The sequence below is a fragment of the Syngnathus scovelli genome, chromosome 12 (genome assembly GCF_024217435.2).
Source record: "Syngnathus scovelli strain Florida chromosome 12, RoL_Ssco_1.2, whole genome shotgun sequence".
In the NCBI taxonomy this organism is placed as follows: domain Eukaryota; kingdom Metazoa; phylum Chordata; class Actinopteri; order Syngnathiformes; family Syngnathidae; genus Syngnathus; species Syngnathus scovelli.
In genome coordinates this window covers 4,027,429-4,049,989 of record NC_090858.1, presented here as the reverse complement: position 1 = coordinate 4,049,989, position 22,561 = coordinate 4,027,429, and the positions used below count along the sequence as shown (strand labels likewise).

Below are 22,561 nucleotides of genomic sequence, written 5' to 3'. Positions count from 1 at the left end.
CAGCTCAAGAATTTATTTAAGTCAGTATTCATTTTATCTATTGAAAAATTAATTTATTAATTAATTTAACAATGTGCTTATTAGTACTGTGCTGTGGCCGTGTATTGTATTATGCACGGAACAGTTTTTAATATTTTAATTATTCAGCGTTTTTTTGCTTGACATTGTTTGGGTATAAGTTTAGTTTAAAGGAGTTATTTTAATTTTAAAATTGACTCGATTTTCGAACAAAGACGAACTATCAAACAGGTGTTTGGTTATGGCAATTTGATATCATGGCCACTAGAGACGTCCTTGAGCTTAATCGAGATTTGCGCAATTATCGCGAGATTTCATTGACAGGGCTTGTTACGGGTCGACGACGTAAACTCTTGTTCCCAACAACGCATTGTTTTTTGCCTTATTGAAGCTGCGAAAGTTGGATGCTTACTTAATTTATACATTATTCATAACCATACAGAGGTGAGTTAAGTTTTAAACTACGTTTTGTTTATAATTATGAACGCTATACTACATTTTTCTGTCGTTTCCTGAGCCGCTAAGTCATTAGCATTAGCATCAAGCGCGATGGGTAAACGTCGGCTAACGAAGGCCGAAGCTAACAAATCGAAGCAAATATTTACATCACTGTGACGTCTTAGCTAAGATTTATTATTAATTTTGGCTCCTCGTGTAGTCTCTGTTGTTATGCGAAATGGAAACACCATGTCTATTTAATCCTCAACGGCTTATTTTCCATCCACCGTACTGTGTGCTAACGTACGCAGCTAGTTGACACACGGCCAGTAACTCAAATGTAGTGTGTTGGGCGCTGTTTCGCAGATGTCGGAGGATTTAGTGAAGCAGCTCGGCAGCTACAAAGCTCAGCTACAGCAGGTTGAAGTTGCCTTGTCCACCGACCAAGAAAATGAGGATCTTCTCAAGCTACAGAAAGACTTGCAGGTTTGTTTATGCCCATCATAATGATTGATTGCAATAATGTGTAAAGAGCCTTTGCAGAAAGAGTTTATAATGGTCTCTGTGCCTATATTAATAGCCCAAACTCTAACAGAACATATAAACAAAATGTTGCACCTTTTATTGTGTTTTAATCGAATAAAATTAATGCTACCGTTAAATGTGAAAACTAGGAAGTACATTTTTCACAGCAAAGTGTATACTGTAATCAATTAGGGAACAACATCTGACCCAACGCCTGTTATAATTTCTCCTTCAGGAAGTCATTGACCTGACCAAGGACCTCTTGGCCTCGCAGCCTGCAGACGCCACCCCCAGTGCCAATGGGGCCGCACCGACACCCATCAGGCACATCTGGAAAGTGGGAGACAAGTGTTTGTCCGTGTGGAGTCAGGATGGACAGTGAGTGTCACCTGTACCGCTGCAAGCAAGCCTACGTCAAGTTTTCTTTGGTTTGAAATGTGCCTTTTATGTACGGGTGCTTCAAACCCACCTCTAATATGGTAGAAAACCTCATTCGTTAATTTCATTTACCATATTCAGAGAGGAATATTTCCTCGAGTGCGTCATTTGGGTGATTTTATCTTCAAATTCATTATCTCAAGAAATTTGAATGTTCTATAAGAACCAAACAATAAAAAAAAAAAATGATAAAATTAGGTAGGAGTATGCATTCTGAAAGTGTTAATCTGAATATTTACATAGTTTATGTACACTCAAGTATTCCTTTTTGGCCCACCTGCGAACCGTACTCACCTGCTTACAGACGTGGCTTTTTGCAGGGTGTATGAGGCCGAGATCGAGGAGATCGACCACGAGAACAGCACAGCCGCTGTCACCTTCACTGGCTACGGCAACGCTGAAATCATCCCCCTGCAGAACCTCAAAGCGGTGGAGGACCGCAGGCGTCTCGAAGACGACCTCGGCTTGTCCAGGAACAAATCAAGGTACGACCGCAATGTGCTTTGCCGACTGTAGTCCACGTGGCAGTGGCTTTTTGACATTTTCTTCTTTTCTTCGGGGGTCTAGAAAGGAGCAGATCGCCGAGCAGCGAGAATACAAAAAGAAGAAAGCCCAGAAAAAGGTGCTGAGGATGAAGGAATTAGAGCAAGAGCGAGAGGACCAAAAGTCCAAGTGGCAACAGTTCAACAACAAAGCTTACTCAAAGAACAAGAAAGGACAGGTGACCACAGGCCCATTATTTCTTCAAGTAGTTTCACGGCTTCCCTCACTTAAACAAGATCTAATGTTGTTGAACAAAATAATATCTCAAAGAATCTAAGCATTGCAAACGCTAACCACAACAGAATGTTAATTCCATCATTCTTTTTGTCTTTGGTCTTTTTTGTTACCTTAGGTGAAGAGAAGCATATTTGCATCTCCAGAAAGCGTCAACGGGAAAGTTGGGGTGGGCACGTGCGGCATCGCAGACAAGCCCATGACGCAGTACAACGACACGTCCAAATACAACGTCAGGCATTTAATGCCGCAGTGACCCGGCATCTCCTGTAAATACTCACCCCCCCACCCATGTTGTATACTGAATATTACAGTGTTGTTCATTTTGTGTGACATGAATGAAAGAAAGTTGGAGTTACATATACGTGTCGGAATTGAAGCCTTGATGCTTTTTTTTTTTTTTAATGTCGTACAGGTAGAAGAAAAGCTGTCCAAGTTAGACACGAAGCCACCCTGCTTTGTAATCGCGTCACTTGCTATGTACCAACAGGAAATTAGCTGCTTGTGCCCTAATTCCACACACACGGTGCTGTGGCTCAAGCTCAACACTTCTAAGAATTGCTCCGTAAGTGTCGGGCTGTATTTTTTGTTTTTCCCTTTTCGTTTCGAGAACGAACATCAAAAACAAGCGTCGATGATCTTTTGATTTCTGTAATTTATAAAAGTCAAATAAACATCCGTTTGTTGAGTTTTATAAATGACTGCCTTCTTATCATTGGGACCAGCATCAATGAGAACGCCAGCGAGTCAAGCCAGACTTCAAGTCAGTCAGCATCTGATGGCCTAACTAGTGTGTCATGGTAACCATACAACAATATGACTACCTGCACAAATGCGAACATAAATAATGAAACTTTTGTGAATTACAGTGATGCGCTTCGTCCCAAAACATCTGGCATCTAATGGTGAGTATTTCTATTTCAGCTGTCATTTTTTGAAAATCTTATTTCAATTTTATAGGACGTTCTATATGATAAGCGGCACAGAAAACTGCTCAAGTTAAACACATAATTGGTTGACATGTTGGTGGAAGAAATTTATTAGGATTCCAGGGAGCGTCGTCAGGAACCGTAACAAAGTATCAGCAGGGCACCAGCAGCATATTTTGCAAAAACAAAAAAAAAAAAACATTAAATTCCTAATCAAGCACTAGAAAACATCAGGGCTGTGCTTCCCCCAAGCACAATTATTATTTTTATAGTGCATTTTCTACATTTCCCCAAACACGTTGGGTGGGTTGGGTGAGCAGGGACTTGTGCAAGAGTCAAACACTCACATTAAGACACAATTTGGTGCTGATGGAGTCACTAGCGGGGAGAGAAATGAGCGACGTTATTGTAGTTGATGGTTTGGAACAGTGCAACGATGGATGACATAACAGTCAATTTTTCAATGTGGACTAAAAAAAATTAAGTGTTTTGTTCATGCTACAGACATTTTTTTTCCATTATAACATTCAACACACATGCACTGTAGCTTTGGAAAATCATTTACTTTTTTTTTTTTTTACTAAAATCACCAGTCTTAGAGCTTATGGACGGACAAAAGCAATGTTTTTAAAAAAAAAATGTATTATTGCTTTTTCACCTTTTGCCGGCGGGACAAGTACCGGCTAGCTTATTACTTTCTAAATGGGGGTTAAAATAAATAAAACAGGTTCTGACACTGATGCATTTCAAGGGGAGGGAGGTCAAGTCATTTTCAGATATTTTTCCACCACAAAAGCTGCAGCACAATTAAATATAACAAACATAATAAATACTATGCAAAATAAATTAGAACAACTAATGTGTGTAGATTTGAATCTTGTGGCTCGGTTAACTAAAAGCAGATTTTGGAATGCAGATGTGAAAGTAAAGTCACGACCTGTTTTTAAGTTGCTGATTTTTTTTTTTTTAAAAGGCAAATGGAGCAAATGTCAAGCTGGTATTTGTGGCCTTTTTTGCTGGTTTTGAAAAGGATTGATTTGATTGATTTGGTTGAAGGTTTGACTTGTACCCTTTGAGTGCCTTTCTTTTTGATTGTGGCTGTTCACGGGACAACAGACATTCAGGTTTAGGTTGGAGTCAAGCTTAAGGCTGGTTCTTAGGTGGACATGTTTGTGAAGCTGCAGGCTGGTGATTGTTCAAGTCAGGGGTGGGGAACCTTTTTTTGTGTTGGAGACCATTTTGAGTCCTTGGGCCCGATTTACGAAAGCTTGATGCGAGCAAAAATAGCAGCAAACTTGATTGCGATAGCACTTAAGCAATCCCCTCAACAATTATTTGACAGTTTATACATGTTCTTTTATGGTTGAAATGAATCAACGTTGATGAATGTGATCATTGATTTTTCATTACTGTAACTTCATTGTTTAACATAAAATTATTAAAATCCTCGGACTCGTTTGCTTGTCATCTAAATAAAACATTTCAAATCTCTGCTTTTACGTGGAAAGCAATATTTTTGTCTGAAGCTGCAAAAAGTGAACCGTGTTAGAGGGAATTGTACTGAATTCGATTCTGTCCCGCGTGTGCCGTAGGTTCCCCACCCCTGGTTAAAGCCATAAGAGAGTGGTGTTTGGGGAAGGGGGGAGCACAGTGCAGCGGACCTCAAGCAGAGAAGGCCACTTTGAGGCTGCAGGTAGAGTAGCCCTCGTCGCTGGCCGAGCTCTGCCGGCTGCTCTGGTCGTCCAGGTCGCTGGCCCCGCCGCTACTCACGCTGTCCATTTCTCCTAGGGAGAAGTCGGTGCACTCCACGTCCACTTCGATCTCCTCTGCAAACGCACAAAAAACCACCATGACCCACACATGTCGAAGGAGGCCGCCTTTGCCGTCGACAACAACCGCAGCCCAACCTCGGTCCGATTCGTAGCGGTCCGAGTCGGTGGGGGAGCCTAGGCTGTCCGTGCGGACGCGGTCTCTTTCGCCGAGCGTCTGGAGCTGGGCCAGCTGCCTCTGCAAGTATCTCTGCTCCCGCTCCAGGGTGTCCAGCTGGTGCTGACTCCTCCGGTCTGCCTCCTCTAGTTTCTACAAGGGGAAAATCAGGAGGTGTGAGGTGAGCGGAAGGAATGTGTGAGAATGAAATAACCTCTACCCATCTATTGTACCGCACTCAGAAGTTAAATACAACAAATGTGTTGAAGCCAATATAATGTAAACAGTCTAATCCAGTGATTCTTTGGTTTATCACTAGAGGGTGCACATGTGCAATTAATGGTATATTAAAATATGCTACAATTGCATTTTTCAGATTGGGATTTGTTGTCAATGTGGACTATAGAACTTTCCAAGCCATTTCCTGAATCTGAAATAACACCGTGTGTTTGTTTTGTTCTCCTCTGTTTGTACCTGCTCCAGTTTCCACCCAAAACCACATCAGAACCGCATTTCCCGAACTGCAGTTATCTGTTGACTTCCGGAGATAGTTCACGCAATACCCACTCTAACCACAAACCCTCCCCGCCAATGTCATCCCCAGAAAAGTACACGCCACACTATGAATAGCAACCATTTGTGCCCTCATTGTTGTGCAAACAAAAGTTTCAAATCCCTACAATGCAAAAATAAAAACAGGAAATCAGACATTAAACATCCCCAAGTACCCGCTGTTGATGCACTTACTTGCCATGAACGCAAGAGTGTACAACAGGAAGGTCATGGGAAACTCTTCAGTGAGCAGCTAGTATAAACTTGTCTAAGCAAGCCACACATTTCTCAAATGAGGAAAAATGGAATGTTCCATGCAGTTGGACATTGTATATACACGTGTCTTTTATCATCGTGTCATCTCGATATTGGTGGTTGGCCGTGCATTTGGTCTTAATACAACAATACGCAGGCCCTGTTAGCTTAATGCTAACACATAACAATGCTATAGATGAACTACCACACCTTGATGTGCACTTTGGCCTTGTTGAGGAGTCCCAGCGTGGTGTGCCGACTGCAGTCTGGTCCCAGAGGGATGAGCGACTTCAACCTTTCCAAGCACAGACGGAGATGCGCTCGTCTGCGGCGGGAGGAAACGCACAAGCGGGAAGTTAATTTCCCCTTCACGGATGCAGCTAAATAAGGTAACCAAAATATTACACACAGCAGTGTTTAAAAATATACCATTAATGTATACAATTTTGTCCAATCAGATTTCCGCCTTGTGTTGCCAAAATGAGGTAAAAATACTGCCTAAATAATAAATGTAGTGTATATATATATATAGGTCAAACTGTGATGTCATCTTTCACAAAGCAACCCCCTCCTCCCCATGCTTAATTTGTTTAGCAAACATTAACAGGCCATTTAATTTTGGATACAAACGCATCCTGACATTTGTCATCCGCTCCCAGCTACGGTGGCCTCATCCCACACCAGAGGGAGGAGGCTCTGGTTCAGGAAGGAGTCTTGTTGTCTGGAAACAGATGCTTCACATTTGCTGACTGGGGAAATGTCTGCAAGTCCTCCAGGAACTGTGTCACTTGCTCAGCAAGGCAGCGTGAACACGTCGCTAAAGGCTACGCCTCATTAAAGGTGAATTGAAAAGCTATGTGCTGCAATCTCCTTGTTAAGGATGTAATCATTGCAGTGATCATTTCGCATGACTCGTCAATATGTTTAGCAGGAAAAGTATGCAGAAAGATGCTTTGATTGCAACACAATGGAAAAATAACTAAATTCATAGATAAAAATCTCTTTAATCTTGCAAAGCTCACCTATTCTTTTCCAGTTCATTGTGGGCTGACCTGCAATGATTACAAATTACAAATATGTAAACCATGATGGGCAAAGATAGAGAAAACTGAAATATAAATATATATATATATATATATATATATATATATATATATATATATATATATATATATATATATATATATATAAATATATATATATATATATATATAAAATAAAAGCACTTCTATGTTAAATAGAATGTAGAAAATAATACAGCATAATGTATGACTTAATACATAACACACAACATAACAGAGGTTTTTTTTAAAGTTATTTACCATTATTGTTTTGAAAATTGGCTGATGGAAAAACTATAAAACAGTACAGTGTTTATTGAACCCACCTATTGTGAATATTGTCCAATTTCCTGTTCTTGTTGAATTTACGATGTTTCTGTGGGAGAGCCAGATCATTGGCAGGATACGTCGAAGCATAACCATGCTCGCATTCTGTGTAGTGGACAAAAAAATAAAATAAAAATAGAACGTTTGATGAGATTTTAGTTTACAAGTTCATATAACTCAGTCTGGCACATATCCACCACCTTCATAGTTATCTAATGGCATTAGCATGTGTGTCCTGACCTAAATTCTCAACAATTTTAGATTCTAACAGGTTAGTAAATGTTTTATATTGACTTTAATTTGAAATGTACTAGTCAATAAAAATGCAAACATATACATGTATTTATATTATACATTTATCATTTTTTCTGTGCCGCTGCGGGAAATACAAATCCCATAATGCTTTTTTTCCGGTAGCATGTCAACGTCACGGTTGAACTCACATCTGATTGGCTAAGAGGCTGTGGAGAACGAGTGCGAGGCCAATCAGAAGGCAATGTTCCATGTGGAAACCATGTGAATAACACATACATAGAAGGTAGCTCGGCCCTGAAAGTAATAACCGGCATTTATAATTGATAATAACCACGTAACAATACGTTATTTTAGCATTGGGAAATTATTATTATTATTATGTCGGTTCATCTGCTCCACATAGGTGGAGCAGATGAACCGACATAGTTAATTCATTAGAAGGGGCATTTGGTGTCGTATTTCACATGCATGTAAAAAAATATATATAAAAGACATTTTTGACATGCGTGTATGCATGAATATCAAAACGTGCGCTTAGTGCGTTTTTACTCGTGTCCTGCGGTTTAAAATGGGGCCAGATTGCAAATAAAGACGCACCAAATTGGATCATGAGCGACGCATTATCTCTGAAATTAGCACCATTTCCAGTGTGATTTATTTATGACGTGTGCTATTACTCCCACAAGAAGCAGGTGCCGTGGAAAAAAAAAGGTTATCCGTGGCCCTATGTTGTGTTGTCGTGCGCGTCGCGTCTTTTGTTGTCTGCCCTCGGATCCGACCGAGACGCGTTTACGGCACGCACACAGTCGTGTCTCCCGTATATTCCACTTACTTCCGCTGTTCTTATCCACGCTCTCGATGTAGTGCGCGGCGTCGAGCAACACTTGTACGTTCTTCATGAACGTGTCCATGGCGGAACACTTGGCGTCCGACGCGTCGCCCAGCGAGCAGTCGGACACGTCTCCCGAATCCCGCGGGTCCGTGAACGCACCGCGCTCCGACACTAGCTCCTGCTTTTTCCGCTGGTTGTCCTGGGGTTGTTGTCCCACGTACTTCACCATTTCGGATGAGGTGTTCTTTGTATGGACGGGGACGAAGAGTCGGCCCCTGGCTCGTCGTTCGTGTGTGCACTGAGCGGATGACTGAGGCTGGATGGAATTGCAGTCCTTAGCCTCAGCCACTTGCCCTACTTGGTGGATAATCCCTCCCACTAAACGCGTGCACGCCGCATCCATTGTCAACTGGGCCACAGAACACATCCTCATGATCAATGCTGCAGAAAGCAAGGCGAGCTGACGGATGAATTTATAACAAAGCATCATTTGCATTTTATTTATTCCCAAACATAGTGTTGGCCGGAAGTGGTTGAAGCGTTTATTCTATTACCTTTGATATCCTGGCTAAGCGCTTGTACACTTCTTGCCTTTGTTAGACACTCGTGTATTGACTAGTTAAAAAAAAAAAAAAAGAGATTTATGTAACCTGTAAGCTCTGCATGTCAATTGGGAACCGGCATCTTTTCTATTGAAAAAATAAAAATAGATTATCCAGTTGAATGTAACATAAAACATTTCCAAATAGCAATTATAAGTGTCAGCACAAAACTGCAAAAACAATATTTCAGGAGAACCCTACTAGGACATCAAAAATTCATTTTCATGCTGACTCACTGACAGCATTTTTCACTTTTGGTTCATTTCACAAGCTGTCATGTGTGCCCCCCCCCTCCCCCCATTCTCATGCTAATCAAAAGCACTTAGACACCATGCAGCGTCTACATCGAACCCGTCACCTTTGCGTTTAATTGCAAAGCAACTAACTTTGAACGGGCCTGTGTCTTTGCTAAACACTCGGGTGGTGATTAAGAAGTCATCTTTTTGCTGGCCGTGAAGCTGAGGGAGGACAGGAGACAGGAGGGTGGGTGCAGGGGGGGTTGTCCTGTCTCTGGGAGTCTTTACAAGGCCAGCCATGCGTGGTGGTCCCGGCCAGACAATAGGTGCAGATGGTCGGCCTGCTGCAGATGTGGCCCGCCCTGTAACGGACGCCTGTGAGAGAGTGACACCCTCCCTGAAGGGTGGGGGTGCTGGGCAGTTGTGGGGAGCAAGGGGGGTGGGTCTTGTACTAGGCGGCTGGTTGGGTCTGTGTGCTGCCTGTCGCAGCGTGGGTGTAGAATGTGACCCCAAGTGGAGTAATCTGAAATAGTGGAGGATTACAACAGTGGCTTGACTGTCACACACGAGGCAAAGTCAAAGAGTGTGTGTGTGTGTGGGGGGGGTGACTTTGGTTGCTTGTCAGACTTCAGAAAACTCGCCACATTGAAATGAACGGAAATCCGTTTCAGTCTCCTGTCTTGATGAGGGAAGATAGCACTTAAGATATTATACTTTAGAAATAAAATGGTAGCTTAGCATTAGCTGTAAACTAGTGGACTGAAATGCAAACATGAAGAGTCGTGTCACGGTATAACTCACATGTGACTCAAACTTATGCCTAGCCCTGATGAATGTTTATTGATGCTAGTGCTCGTTTTCCGCATCAGCGTAATCTTACAGCCGGGCAGCAAGTGCAAGTTTGCAGATTACACCTGCAGTTAACCTCCATTATGTCAGTGATAGGGTTAGGCGGATATTTGTGCTCCAAGACCACATTTGGTTTTTAAATTGGGCCGACGGGCCAGGTCATCTAATTTATTTATTATACTGATTAGAATCCCTCAAGGGAAAATCAAATTTGCGCTCTGCTGTATGAGTTTTGAATTTCATTTTGATCAGTTAACAGGTATGAACAGAGGGTGTGCACACTTATGCTACCACCTTATCTCTATTTTATATCTTCTATCTTTTATATCTTTATTCCACTCTTGATTTTTTTTTCTATTGAATTGAATAGGTAATAGGTCAGGTCTTGGTCTCTCTTTTAATAGAACCAAAACCATGCTATGGGGCAGGGGTGTGTAGACTTTTTATATCCACCCTATAAAACAGTAGTCTTGATGCATCTACTGCTGCTCACCAGACGTTATCTTGCCGTCGGGAAACAATGGCTGCACTTTGTCCCGAGGTCACGACAGCGTTTACTCTCCTCCCCCGTCCCCTTCCCCCCCGAATGTCCAGACATGTGTCACCTGCTCCCATCACAGTTTTTGTCTTCTCCAAGTGTCCCCAACTTTTTTTTAAACCACAAAATCAAGCATCTCAGAAACTGGCGATCATAAAGCAAACATTCTGCCTTTGAATTGCGTCATGTCGCCTCTTCTCTTATGTCATTTTGTGCATCGACATGAAGGGGGGGGGGGGGTATGAAGACCCTCACCTCCCCCAAATGGAACACCTGTTGGAGACACCAAATCCCTTCTTTGTCTCTGCAGACCCCTCTTAGTTGAATTACCATGACAACGAGGCTTTCCTATCAAGGCAGCGGGTTCACACGGCCAGTTATAACTCAGCACTTGTTTCAGAGCGGCTTTATACTTGAAAAAAAAAAAAAGATGACTGAAATAAACTTTAAAGTAGTTGTAGAAAGCTTTATTTCATATTGGATGTGGTTTGTATCTTTACCACCAACAAATACATTTCAAAAAGTGGTATGATCTTGTCAAAATATACGCACACAAAGAAACAACAGTGCCTGCTCAGAACATGTGAATATAAAAACAAAAAGAATACAAATTGTTAAAACGACATATTGTATTAAGATTGTACTGTCACATTTGGAACCTTTTCATAGTTTTAGTGTAACAAAAATGTATTTACAAAACACCTCGCTCCCTTTGGGTCGGCACATTCACATTGTAAACTGCAAACAACAAGAAAAGCCTCATTGCTTTGTTAACCTTCGTCAGAACAAAAAAATAAGCAGCATATATGACAATTATTACTTCCATAAAATTTCTCACAGCATGTTTTTTTTTTTTTTTAGAACAAGTGTTAGTGGGTAAACGTTGACAAACTTCATTTCACAAAAGTACACAATTATGTAATGGCGAGAATAGCAAGTGGCGGCTGGGGAACCTTTTTCCTAGAACTTGAAATTATTAGTTTTACCCGAATGAACGGGGAATATTTTTTGGATTGAAGGTTCCCCACCCCACCCCCGCTGCAAAGCAACACGAAATTATAATCAAGAAGGTCTTAAGATACAAATCGTACTTGTTTTTTCGTCCATTGACTGTGATGCATTAGCGGCCACTATTACGACGGCTGTGCTCGTTTCCATACATTCATACGAGGGATTTGTGCAAAAGGGAAAATCTTCAGAGCTTTGCAAGTTTCTCTCCAATTCCAATTCATCAAAACAAAAAGAAGCACTCAAATCTCGGCTGGTTTCCATCCCTCATTCGCATGACCGAGTTTTGTTTGTCATTAATGTGCCGACACCTGAGTTTTCTCCTTCTTCTTGCTTTTCTTCAGGAAGGAAGGCGTGCGGAACTTGTTCTTCTTCTTCTTCTTGCTCTGACATTCCGGGGTCTCGTCTTTGGCGCTCATGGAGATTTCCAGAGATTCCGAAGCGCTCACGCTCAGCTTGGAAACCTCCAGGGTCAGGTCCTCTTCCGGATCGGACAAATGGTCCTTCCCGTTGGGTATCGTGTCTGTTGGCGGGGTGCAACGCAGTCAGAAAAAAAAAAAGGTAAAATTCAATGAATCTTCAGTTCTCATACATTGACACACCGGAAAACGCCTTTGAGTGCCTACCGAACTTGGATGGTGTCATGATAGGAGAAAGTGAGAGTGAGATTGTGGAGCCGTCAAACGTGGTCATCTCGTCTGCATCCGTTGCGTCTTCATCTTCTGGAAACAGCACGTCAACCGCGTATTAATTCCATTCAGATCGCTTATGATTACAAAGGGTCAAGGGTCACACTCAGGTCAATTATTGGAGCCCAAAGTTCAAAGCAAACACGGTGCATCAGCATTTAGCTGTTATGCTGCTCAAAAAATGGAACAGAAGTGAAGTTGACCTCGAGTTTAAATGCTTTTAAATCCAGATTAAAAATGACCTATCGTGAAGGTCTTTTTTTTCCCCCCCTATAACAAATGATGTTCTTGAAACTTGAGAAGAAAGTTTGGGCACTTTTGTTGTAAATGGATTGAAGCGCATATAAACCTCGGCATCGAGGCCTTCCTCGTGTGCGCTCGGACTTTGAAGTGGAAAAACACAGCAGGAGGACATTTTTATGCGGGCTTTTCTCAATACCGTCTTGGCCTAGTTGCTTTCGCTGCACCAGGGTCTTGTACTCCTCCAGTACCTCCTCTGTCAGATGGTTGAAAGGGTTAGGTGGAAGGGAGCGAGTGTGCTCCTCGTCCTCCATGATGAAAGCCTGCACGAGGATTGGTCATTGATCGATCCGTCACAAAGCGGCAACAAAAAAAGAAATGTGCACTCACCGGTCCCGGGATGGTGTCCACAACAATGCCCGCCAGTAAATGGGACTTGGGACCTGACGTCATCAGGTCGCCTCTGTGCTGCTCTTTTATCTGAATTAAAAGTAGGATTTATTGTATGTCAAATCAAATTTCCCAATTGAAAAGAATTGGAATGTTAATTTGACCAGTATAAATGGAATAAAGGATAATAAAGAATAACAGAGACTGACCCGGTTCCTCTTGTGCAACACTTCTGTTGGGTCAGTGTTGAGGGGCACAAACTGGTTGGGGTCTTCAATCTTAATTGGGGTGCCCATGCTTTTGCCTGGTTCTGATGACTTCATCCACTAAGAAACAAGCAAATGATTTTAATGTTTATTTTTTGTAACGTAGATATGTTGTGGTTCACGTCTGGCTCAGAACTGGAAAATTCTGAGTTTGAAACTCAAGGCCTTCTGTGTGGCCTTGAGAGCTTCTCCAGTTTCCTGCCACATCCAAAACACGCATGTTTAGGTTCATTGAAAATCCTAAATATTCCACACGTGTGTCGCTTTGACAGCTTGTTTAGCTGAAGTTTTCTGTCAAACTGTTCAGTGTGTACAGGAAGCAATTTTCCAGTTATCCACAAGATGGCAGTCTAATCTAAAAATACCTCAGCCTTTGGATTATTATCATGCCTCCCATGTTGAGTTTCTGGGAGCTGAAATCAATTCTGCAGACTTTAGGGTGAGGGGCAGTGAAGACAATGTACTGGTTGGCAGCCAATTCCACACAACATTCACACCTTTGTCTGATTCACCTGCCTTTGTTTTCTCTCGCATCTTGACAATTGCAATTCTCTAGCGCCTCCGCGTTGAAGTCATTTTGTTATGTCAGTGCAGTCTGCTGACTTGCTGTTTACTTAAATCTCCCGAATGCACATGAGATTAAAAAGTGAAGGTGAAATGCAGTATCTGATCGTATATGTGAAGTATATTAATAAATAAAATGTACTTCCATTATTTATGAGTAATTTGTCTTCAATATGCAATCTCCACACAGGGAGGTCTGAGCCAAGACTTGAACCCAGAACCACTTTGCCTGTGAGGCAGACCTGCTACCCACTGCTTCACTGTGCTCCTCATGAAAAGGTCAGTAAATCAACGTACCATGGTTTTGGTTCTGGGGCTGACGTCTCCGCTGGGCGAGCGTTCGGGCACGTTGACCCTCAAGTAACTGTTGGGCGAGGTGAGCCAGCGCGTCCGCTCCCGCTGCTGCTTCTGCGCCATAAACTTAAAGGGGCTACTCAAGCCCGCCGCTTCGCCGTCCTCGTCCGACATAATCGCCGACACCGTGGCGGGGATTTCCACGTCGTTCTTGGATCGGGGCTTTTCGCGGACGATGGGGTTTCGGTACGAGTGGCCTGTTCTATATCCCTGTCGAGAAAAGGAAGTTAAACCTTCCCTCGAAGGCCTTTCGCAAATAAACGGAAAGCTTGGCCACCCAAGTCACACTGCCGTTTAAATATTACAGTACAGTAACATAGAAAAGTACTTTTGCAGACAAATCTAGTGTAAACGTGCGGGAGTGAAAATATTCCCAATATGTAGCTTGAATGAGATCAGGAGATATCTACGTTTTTGACGCAAGAGTGTCACCCTGCTGAAACGGGCCTCGCTAAATCCAGTCCATTAAGTGACTGTGAGGTTGCACAGCTGCTTCCACCCGCTGTTAGCCTTGTCATCCACCAGGGTGGGCGGACGTCTGGCTCGGTTGCAACCCGCTCAACCGCCTCGGCTGTCCATCAGCAGCACGATGGTAGCTAGTATTAGACGGGATTAAATATAGCCCCCCCGGTGAAAGCGTCACTCACAAGGTTGTCCAGCATCCTCATCAGAGACTCGAACTCGGCCTCTCCCACTTTCCACTTGAAGTCGTTGCTGACGGGCACCCCGGCGGCGGCCGCTCCCTGCGTGAGAGGTTTGAACTTCTCCTTGTCCAGGAGCAGCAGGTTGTCCGCGCTGCCCGAGCAAGCCAATGCCTGCACCTAAACGCAAACCGGATGAATACATAAGACAACTCCTGTCCTTCACTGTACCGTGACAATGTCACTGGATGTACCTGGATTTCACACGCTTGCTGCGAGTGGTACATGTAGTGGAAAGCTTCTTCTATGGTTTCTCCCAAAGCAAGCAGCCCGTGGTTCCTTAGGATCATCACCTGGAAAATACAAGAGGGATTCTTTCAACACAAATGCAGTACTTCAAAATAGACATCAGGGTGTGTTATGTAGGTACTTTTTGTACTATTATGAGAAATATCTGAAATCATTTTCTTCACTTCCTAACACCTTCAGTATTTCCATTTTGCATTAGGACTGAATGAAAACTCATGTAGCCAAGAGGTGGAATTGTGGCTGGAGCTGTTAGAAATAGATCTCATTAACTGGTGCAGGTGGACTCGGTGTGAGTGGAGAGGTAAAGTCGCTGTGAAAAAGCCCCTTTCACTAATGGACTCTCTCAACTTGACAGTACCTTGGCAGTCGGGCCCAGAGCTTTCTGAAACTCCACCTTCTCCTCTTTATTAGCCAGGCTGCCATGGTAACCGAAGCAGCTCACGTCTCCAAGGAGCAAGGCCTCCTGGGAAATGGGCAGTATTCCACACTTCATGGAGGACACCTGTTGACAAAAATAAAAAGACAGAGACACGTTTGTGCCGTGGCGTATAAAAACGCCGGCCCGCACGATGTGAATTTTACAGCCTGGCTTTCAAGTTAACGGCAAAAAAGCGCATTCAAGAGAATCGCGGTGAGCCTTTTAAAACGGCAGCTTAGCTCACGGCGGCCGTAGCGGGCGTGTGGACGTGGATGATGCATTTCAAGTCGGGGCGCATGGCGTAGATGGCGGCGTGGGGAGCGAATCCAAAGTGGTCGATGCCCAAGTCGGTCGAGCCCTGGTCCACTACGTCGCCGATCATGTTCACTTTCACCTGAAACCAAAATGAACACAATTTCCTTTATTAATATTATGAAGGCGGAATTTATAATGCAGTTCTAGTCCAAATTGAATTACCTGTTACTTCACCTGTACCTAATGAAATGTCCGGCGAGAGCTCACCAGTATGGCAATCGAGTATAAAATATTCAATGATTTAGTCAAAGCCCTAAATAGAAATGAGATTCACTCACCAACGTTGCTGCCGTGACCTCAGCAAAGGACAGACCTCTTGGACTGATCAGAACATGATCCTGCTCTTTGTTGACACGCACCTGAGATGAAAAGAAACACGGCTTCAATTAAAAACACTGACCTTATTCGGGTTATAATTATGCGGCAAAGCGTTTGAAATTCAGCAAGCGTTCATTATTTCTTAGGGAGGGTGGTGTTTTTTTTTTTTTTTTTTGTATGAGCTCAGAAATGTTATTTGGGTAATGTTGCTATATTTTTTTTTTTTTTGCATACTCATGAGACAGGATCTTTTGTGAATGATGAATATGATTTTTAAAAAAAGCGCATTAGTCATGTACTACAATACTACACATCATCTCTGTGTCCCCCGGATTTTTCTTTAGGGAAGCTCACACACAAAATGCCGCATCTCCCTTTGAGCCTCCGGGGCGGAGCTCACGAAGACGGAAAGACGTGCACGGGTTGTCAACACTCACGGTGATGTAGGCGCCGGTGCAACGAGCCCAGCTAAAAAGGTCAACCAGCCTGTAGAGGCCGGCAAGCTTGCAGCGGCTCGGCTTCTCGCCTTTGGCGAAGGATGGCGCCTCGGCGGCGTACAAGTCGTTGATGGGGGACACCGTTCCCAAGCCTGCGACGGGACAACACATCATCCTGTAAGGAGTTTGCATTTAACTACACTTTCAGACATAACAAGGATGTTTACAGGCTTCGCCTTCACCGCTGATAAAGTTAAAGCCTCCCTCGGGGAGCATCTGAACCTTAAAAAAGACTTTCTGAAAATTCCCAGCGAGGATATTTGGGACAGTGCGGCCGTATAAGGACATTTAACGATGCCATCTCTTACAGCCTAAGCGGCTTTTTAAAAAGGGCAAAGCTCGGTTTGACTTCACAGCCATTGTGCGAACATTAAGGCGTTTAATTTGAAGATAAACAAGGTGATCCCAGCTGGAACCTAAGACAGGAGGCCTGCAGGCAAAAAAAAAAAGGGGGGGTGGCAGAGTTGAGGGAATCACTCACTAGGAAAACAAAGATATCTCCATTTAAAAAAAAAAAAAGTTTCCAGAAAACAATATGGATGGCAGTTTGACTGAAGTGTATTTGAACTTCAAATTGTTGCTCCAACCTCATCTCTGAGTTCCTGCCTTTGGATTTGAACGGTGCATGTGTGTGTTTTTGTATGGAGTGCTGGCTATGTGTGTGTATTAAAAACAGTGTAAAATAGAGTTGCTCTCTCGAGGAACATTAAAAGGATGAGTCGTCTTCGGGGCCTTTGAGTGCAAGTCAAGTAAAACACATCTCAACTGCTTGTTGCAGCAGATGGATGTTAGCCACTCTTGGGATCATGTTAATAAATTTAAAAGAAAACTATTGATATACTTGGAAATTCAATCATGATAACCGTCTGTGTTCATCATGATTATTGAGGGACTTGGCTAATGAATTGAAAATAAAATTAAACGCGGTAGACTAGTAATGGTTATTTCTGCGAGTGATTTTCTTGCAATCTGTTAGAAGGGGAAGCTTGCCGGGCCTTGATATTTCTTTTGCTCTGACTAATGGCGTCAATATAGTATTTGGCCTCTAGGGGCAGTGTGGTGCACACATGTGGATACGAGGATGTGAAAAGTAGAAGTGGCAAATTTTACTAATGCAAATTGTAATGGAAATGAATTATTTATTGTATTTGAATACTCAATGTGTGTAATTGTTTTGCTGTATGTTTAGTTTTACTGTATTAAAAAAAAAATCTAATATATAGCTGTGTGGCCCGATACCAAGTTTAGAGACCACTGCTTTAAGACAAAATCAAGTCCAAGAATGGATGCATTATTGACACCATGACTAGTTTGTAAAGATGCTGACGTTCGAACTTCTTCCAGAATAAGTCAATAAAAACGGCGGCCTGCAATTGCCAGCTCCAGAAGTTAAGCTAATATAATTAGCATTCCAATCGGCTGCGATTCACTCGCTCGAGCGGTCATGCGGGTTGCTGGCGTTGACAATGCCCTCCACAACTTTTCTGCTGTTTCAGGCCGACAAGAAGAAGATTCATCCGGCTCGTACGAGAGCACTCACTGATGGGTGACGTCAAAGGCCCGGCCCCTCCCACCGTGCCGGCCATGAGCAGGTCAGCTATCTGCCTCAGGGCCAGGAGACCTGTGGGGTTGTTGCCTTTGGTCATCTGGTCCTGAATCAGGCCTTCCAACTCATCTTTGAACACCTGCAAACCAAATAGGAGTTATTACACCGTGATGGAACTCTTTAATCCCTGCGGCTCATTTTTACGCGCTTCTTATTACAAGCCACAAATCTAGGAAACGTCTTTGTGCGAGCGCCTCGGGGCTGACGGTGCTGTTATTTAAGCCCGACTTGGACTTTCTCGCTTTCCAGGGGTGCCGCGACCTTCCGAGCCGCACTATGTTAGTCAGCCCAGTGCCAGCATTCTGCTTCATTCGAGCGCCGTAACCATGGTGATGTGATAAGTTCCACTTGTTGGGGGCCGTTATGCAATTGCAGAGGAGTGTGGGCTGGACTTATTTCTATACACTCGGCTGGCGTGCTCATTGTGCCTCCTTGAACTGAGCTGCTTGGCTTCTTTTTCTATCACAGAACCCAATAGAACATTTAACAGAGTTGAATTGATTCTTATGATGCATTTTAGCTTTTTATTGTACATTGACTGACCACTCGGGCACTCTGGAAAAAAAATAAAAAATCTGCCAACTTTTTAAAATTGAACAGCAGCCTGGAGGAAATAGTCTTCCCTGCCAAATATGACCAATCGACTTTTGGGTAACACACCTAATCTAATAGAGCCAAATCTAAAATTATGTTAATACGCGGATGTTAATGCTTAGTTTTGAATGACTCTTGCACTGCAACATACTGAAGGAGTGTGTAATATTTTGAACTCATAGACACTCTCGTTAGTATAACATGGTGGCGCTCTCCAAATTACAATTAAAATGTAGTTGCATATTATAGCAGAAGCGTGTGTGTGTGTGTTCATAATTAACCATTCAGATTCAAACACGCGTCTGCCACCATCTGATTAACCTCAAATAAAATCCAGATGGTCTAGCAGGCTTTTCCTACATACTGGACTCTGCAGGATGTGGGTGACCCTCTTCCTCTGCTCCATCATGTTGAAGTCCTGCCTCAAGTCCGGAGACATGGCCCGGCCGCGGAGGCTGTCCGGGTCGCTCTCGCAGCAGCGTTCCTTGGAGTCATTGCTGGACAGGGACAGGGTCAGCGAGCCCGCCAACTGCCTCACCTCCACTAGGCTCATCCTCCAGCAGAGCCCGCCGCCTACGCTTCCTCTTGAATCTAACGATGGTACAAAAAAAAAAACCAGCACCTTTCTTACATTCAGGCTGTCAAGGCAACAGGCGCAATGGTGACTCATGTAATGACTGGGATTTAAACCAATATTTCACAACCACATTAGTGTGCAGTGAGAGAACATCGGGTGTGCTGCAGGAAATAATCCGGTTTCACATAATTTGTTAGAAAATGATTAATTACGTATCTATGACTAACCAATCCAGATATGGGTCGCATGCAAATTTCACACAGGAAGCCTGGATTCAAACCCTCGACCTCAGAACTGAGATGGATGTGCTAACAACTCCCTCACCTTCTATTTTTGTGCAACTATCTATGCCGGCGACATATAGTGACAGGCAGAAAAACTGTTCCGCTAGATGGCAAAAGGTATCGATTAATTTATGCATATTTTCATTCTCATTCAAAACATGTTTTGCTTGCTAAAAGTTAGAGCAGAACCAAAATGGAAGTGATAATTCTCCTTTCCCATGGATTTCTCAACACTCCATCACTTTTTTCCCCCCTCTACACAAATAGAGTGGGAGAAAAAGCTCTCAGCATTCTTAAGCCAAGGGTCGTTAACAGTAAACAAAAGGTGGTCTTTTTTTTTTTCTTTTTTTAAAAGGAGTTAGTTTGAATAGCAGTTAGCACCTTTGGGGCTACCTGGACCTGGGGGTGGAAGGACACATTAATACGCACATCACAACCACGACACATTAAATAGTTCCTCAAGCCAAATCAAATTCTGTGTAGCTTCACGACGTTTTGTGTCCGAATAAAACTCAATTGGTTAATATTTATGAGTAGAATCACTGTGAAGTCATCGTAAAAAAAAAAAAAAGAAAAAAGCTAACCCACCGCCACTTTCCCAAAAAGTTACCTCGAGTTCTCCGGGTGGCGCGGAGTCAAATTCTTCCCCTACCCCCCAAAAAAAGAAGACGCTCCAAAAAGATGTATAAAAGTAAGCCAAGTGGATTTTAGTCCTGTTGTGGATACATTGCGCGCACTACTTGATCCAGAAGGAAGCGAGCGGCGGCCGTGCGTAGCGGAGAGACCGAGAGGAGGGGAGGGGAGTAGGGAGGAGCGGAGGGGAGGTCGGTGGTTGAGGTTGTGGGTGGGTGGGTGTGTATTGGGAAAATAAAGAAAAGAAAAAGTGATCACGTGACTTGACTTCATCCACCCACGAGGCCTCCTAGGAACCCGCACAAACATGGCGTCCACGCCACTTCCCCGTCCACAAACGAGGTATACAAAGTCTTACTAGCTCCCAATTCTTCTTTTTAAGCCCTTTTCACGAAGAATAACTTCTTCCCTCCATCTGTTCGTGTGATTCATTGACTTCCCGCCTCCTCATCACACAAATAAGCAGAGCTAATGTTATCACTGACTCGCAAGCAGGGAAAAGTACGCACTTTCTTTCCTCAAGTACAAACAGATTTTGAATTTGTTAGTGCAGTGAAAAACACGTTAATAATGTTCATTGTTTACAATGCAGTTTCCTTGGTAACTTGTCCCAAAACAGCAGGGCAGGGAAAGAAGGTAGTTGCTAATATTTCAACTGATGCTAATTCGCATTGAAATAATATATGTATTTATTTCACCACAGCGCCATTTTGGATCTGGTGGTTTTCCCACTGAAGCCGTTGATGCCAGTGTGACAAACACATCTACATAATACAGCGGCCTGGTATGTTCCATTAATTATTCTTTGACTTCATCTATGCAACGTGGGTTTGGAATAATTGCAATGCAATTTATTAATTGGGTGTCTATTAATTTCAAGAGTAGTGTTGCCACGGTTATCTTATTTCTATCTCTAGCCTATTTATTTACCAGATGACTGCCTGCACAGATTACCTGACACATTGCTCACATTGTTTGTTTGACTAACAAAAACAAGTCACCGCAGAAAATAATGGTTCATCAGAATGAAAGTCACGGTTAATTACATGGCGTCCTTGTTAGGAACCACGGCGTGCACTCACTTGACTGTTATGATGTTTAAAGCAACCTTCAATATGACACGATTGAAACGAATCATGTCTTTCAAAGAGGCATGAATAATTCATATTGTTGGGGTGTAATCAGACAAGCTAACGAGCAAGCATCATTCACTAGGAGTTTGCTATTTAATCAAATGTGTTTTCTTGGAACGCTTGTTCGGTTGAAGCTGATACAGCAAATTAAAAACAAAAACACTTGAATGAACTTGTCTCCCCCTGCGTGTAAATGGGCTCTCGTTCACCTCCTTACGGACACTATTTTCCGCTTTGCCGGTCAACCTCTGCGAAGATTTTCTTTCTTTAAAAAAAAATTTAAAAAGCGATGCAAATGAATGCAACTTTGAGAACTTTCTCAGCACCATTATCCCCGCCAGACCGCTCCGAATTAATCACACACTCGTACACAATCGCACTTTGGCGGGAGTGAGAGATGCAAGGATTGTGTCACTGCCTGACAATTCCGGGGAACAGAACGTCGTCTGCTGGCTGGCTGGCTGGGTGGAGCAGATACAATGACATATGGCTTGATGTAATGAATAGCAGAACTGGCTGGCCTCCGGAGTGACGTGACCCCTCAAACCTCCAGATAGCTGAACTCCCTCCATCTGGCCGAGTTCCCGCCGAAAGCTTATATGAGCTTTGCCGCGCAACCTCACGCAGCCATGTCGAAAATCCTCCCACCCAGACGCCTGCGCATTCTTGCTGACTGTTTGAAGTTTTCAGCCAGCTTGTTTCGTCCAGGAGGCATCGACCCACACGTCAAGCCATATTAGCGGATGTCTCTTTCTTACAGATTAGCACAGAAATCAGATATCGATGTCCGAGCCCGCCCTTTTGCCTTGTCACAACGCTACCGCTGGAAATAACCTCCGAATAAAGACAAGCAAACGCAAGAGGGCCTGTTCAATCATCTGTCCATTATCTATGCTGTTGATCTAGGGCAGGGTCAGTCCACCCAGGTTGCTCCCCGGACAAATGAGATCTATTTGTGTGGTAAATGAGATTTTGCGGTCTTGGCTGAAGAATGTTTGCACCCGTGTTCTTGGACTAAACTTGGAGTTTTTGTTTTTTTTCAATAGCGGCTGATTTAATCAGCTTTTCATTTTCCTTCAGAAAAACCTGCGCGACCAAGCTTCTGAAAGCCTTTTGTTAGGTTCGGAATCATTTTCATTCCCCCTAGATATGAACAAAAACATGGAG

General features: G+C 43.2%; 4 protein-coding genes and 2 long non-coding RNA genes across 9 annotated transcripts in view; 4 read left to right on the top strand and 2 right to left on the bottom strand.

Moving 5' to 3' along the window:
* The first annotated feature begins 302 nt into the window (after positions 1–302).
* Positions 303–2,894, top strand: smndc1 (survival motor neuron domain containing 1). Of its 2 annotated transcripts, XM_049735428.1 has the most exons (7): positions 303–462; positions 823–942; positions 1,217–1,359; positions 1,740–1,904; positions 1,987–2,140; positions 2,315–2,465; positions 2,612–2,894. In XM_049735428.1, exons 2-6 carry the CDS (start codon positions 823–825, stop codon positions 2,450–2,452), a joined length of 720 nt encoding a protein of 239 aa, XP_049591385.1. In that variant the 5' UTR covers positions 303–462; the 3' UTR covers positions 2,453–2,465; positions 2,612–2,894. The 2 variants fall into 2 exon arrangements, with proteins under 2 accessions (XP_049591385.1, XP_049591384.1); XM_049735427.2 differs by having other exon boundaries at positions 2,315–2,894.
* A 313-nt stretch (positions 2,895–3,207) lies between these two features.
* LOC125978251 (max-interacting protein 1) lies at positions 3,208–8,913 on the bottom strand. The gene is made up of 6 exons (XM_049735426.2): positions 8,334–8,913; positions 7,246–7,351; positions 6,881–6,910; positions 6,069–6,183; positions 5,033–5,204; positions 3,208–4,951 (listed from the first exon to the last, which is right to left on the bottom strand). The coding sequence occupies exons 1-6, from the start codon at positions 8,827–8,829 to the stop codon at positions 4,788–4,790; spliced, it is 1,083 nt and encodes a 360-aa protein (XP_049591383.1). The 5' UTR covers positions 8,830–8,913; the 3' UTR covers positions 3,208–4,787.
* LOC125978254 (uncharacterized) lies at positions 4,670–6,996 on the top strand. The gene is made up of 2 exons (XR_007484971.2): positions 4,670–4,818; positions 4,914–6,996. It is a non-coding gene; the product is annotated as an uncharacterized lncRNA (long non-coding RNA).
* Positions 8,914–11,010: 2,097 nt separating the features above from the next.
* Positions 11,011–20,446, bottom strand: add3b (adducin 3 (gamma) b). Of its 2 annotated transcripts, none has more exons than XM_049735423.2 (15): positions 20,239–20,446; positions 19,132–19,358; positions 18,108–18,252; positions 16,508–16,659; positions 16,031–16,111; positions 15,682–15,831; positions 15,378–15,521; positions 14,965–15,063; positions 14,717–14,890; positions 14,013–14,279; positions 13,095–13,211; positions 12,886–12,975; positions 12,695–12,818; positions 12,193–12,288; positions 11,011–12,089 (listed from the first exon to the last, which is right to left on the bottom strand). In XM_049735423.2, exons 2-15 carry the CDS (start codon positions 19,318–19,320, stop codon positions 11,863–11,865), a joined length of 2,055 nt encoding a protein of 684 aa, XP_049591380.1. In that variant the 5' UTR covers positions 19,321–19,358; positions 20,239–20,446; the 3' UTR covers positions 11,011–11,862. The 2 variants fall into 2 exon arrangements, with proteins under 2 accessions (XP_049591380.1, XP_049591381.1); XM_049735424.2 differs by having other exon boundaries at positions 14,717–14,884.
* LOC125978249 (uncharacterized) lies at positions 11,989–19,010 on the top strand. Of its 2 annotated transcripts, XR_007484970.1 has the most exons (4): positions 11,989–12,127; positions 13,906–13,994; positions 16,415–16,684; positions 18,064–19,010. It is a non-coding gene; the product is annotated as an uncharacterized lncRNA (long non-coding RNA). The 2 variants fall into 2 exon arrangements; XR_007484969.2 differs by lacking the exon at positions 11,989–12,127 and having other exon boundaries at positions 13,210–13,994.
* A 7-nt stretch (positions 20,447–20,453) lies between the features above and the next one.
* Positions 20,454–22,561, top strand: part of LOC125978247 (VPS10 domain-containing receptor SorCS1) — a 58,817-nt gene continuing 56,709 nt past the window's right edge. Inside the window, exons 1-2 of the mRNA XM_049735422.2 lie at positions 20,454–20,603; positions 20,965–21,045. The gene's annotated coding sequence lies outside the window, so the exon portion shown is untranslated. The remainder of the gene's footprint in view (positions 20,604–20,964; positions 21,046–22,561) is intronic.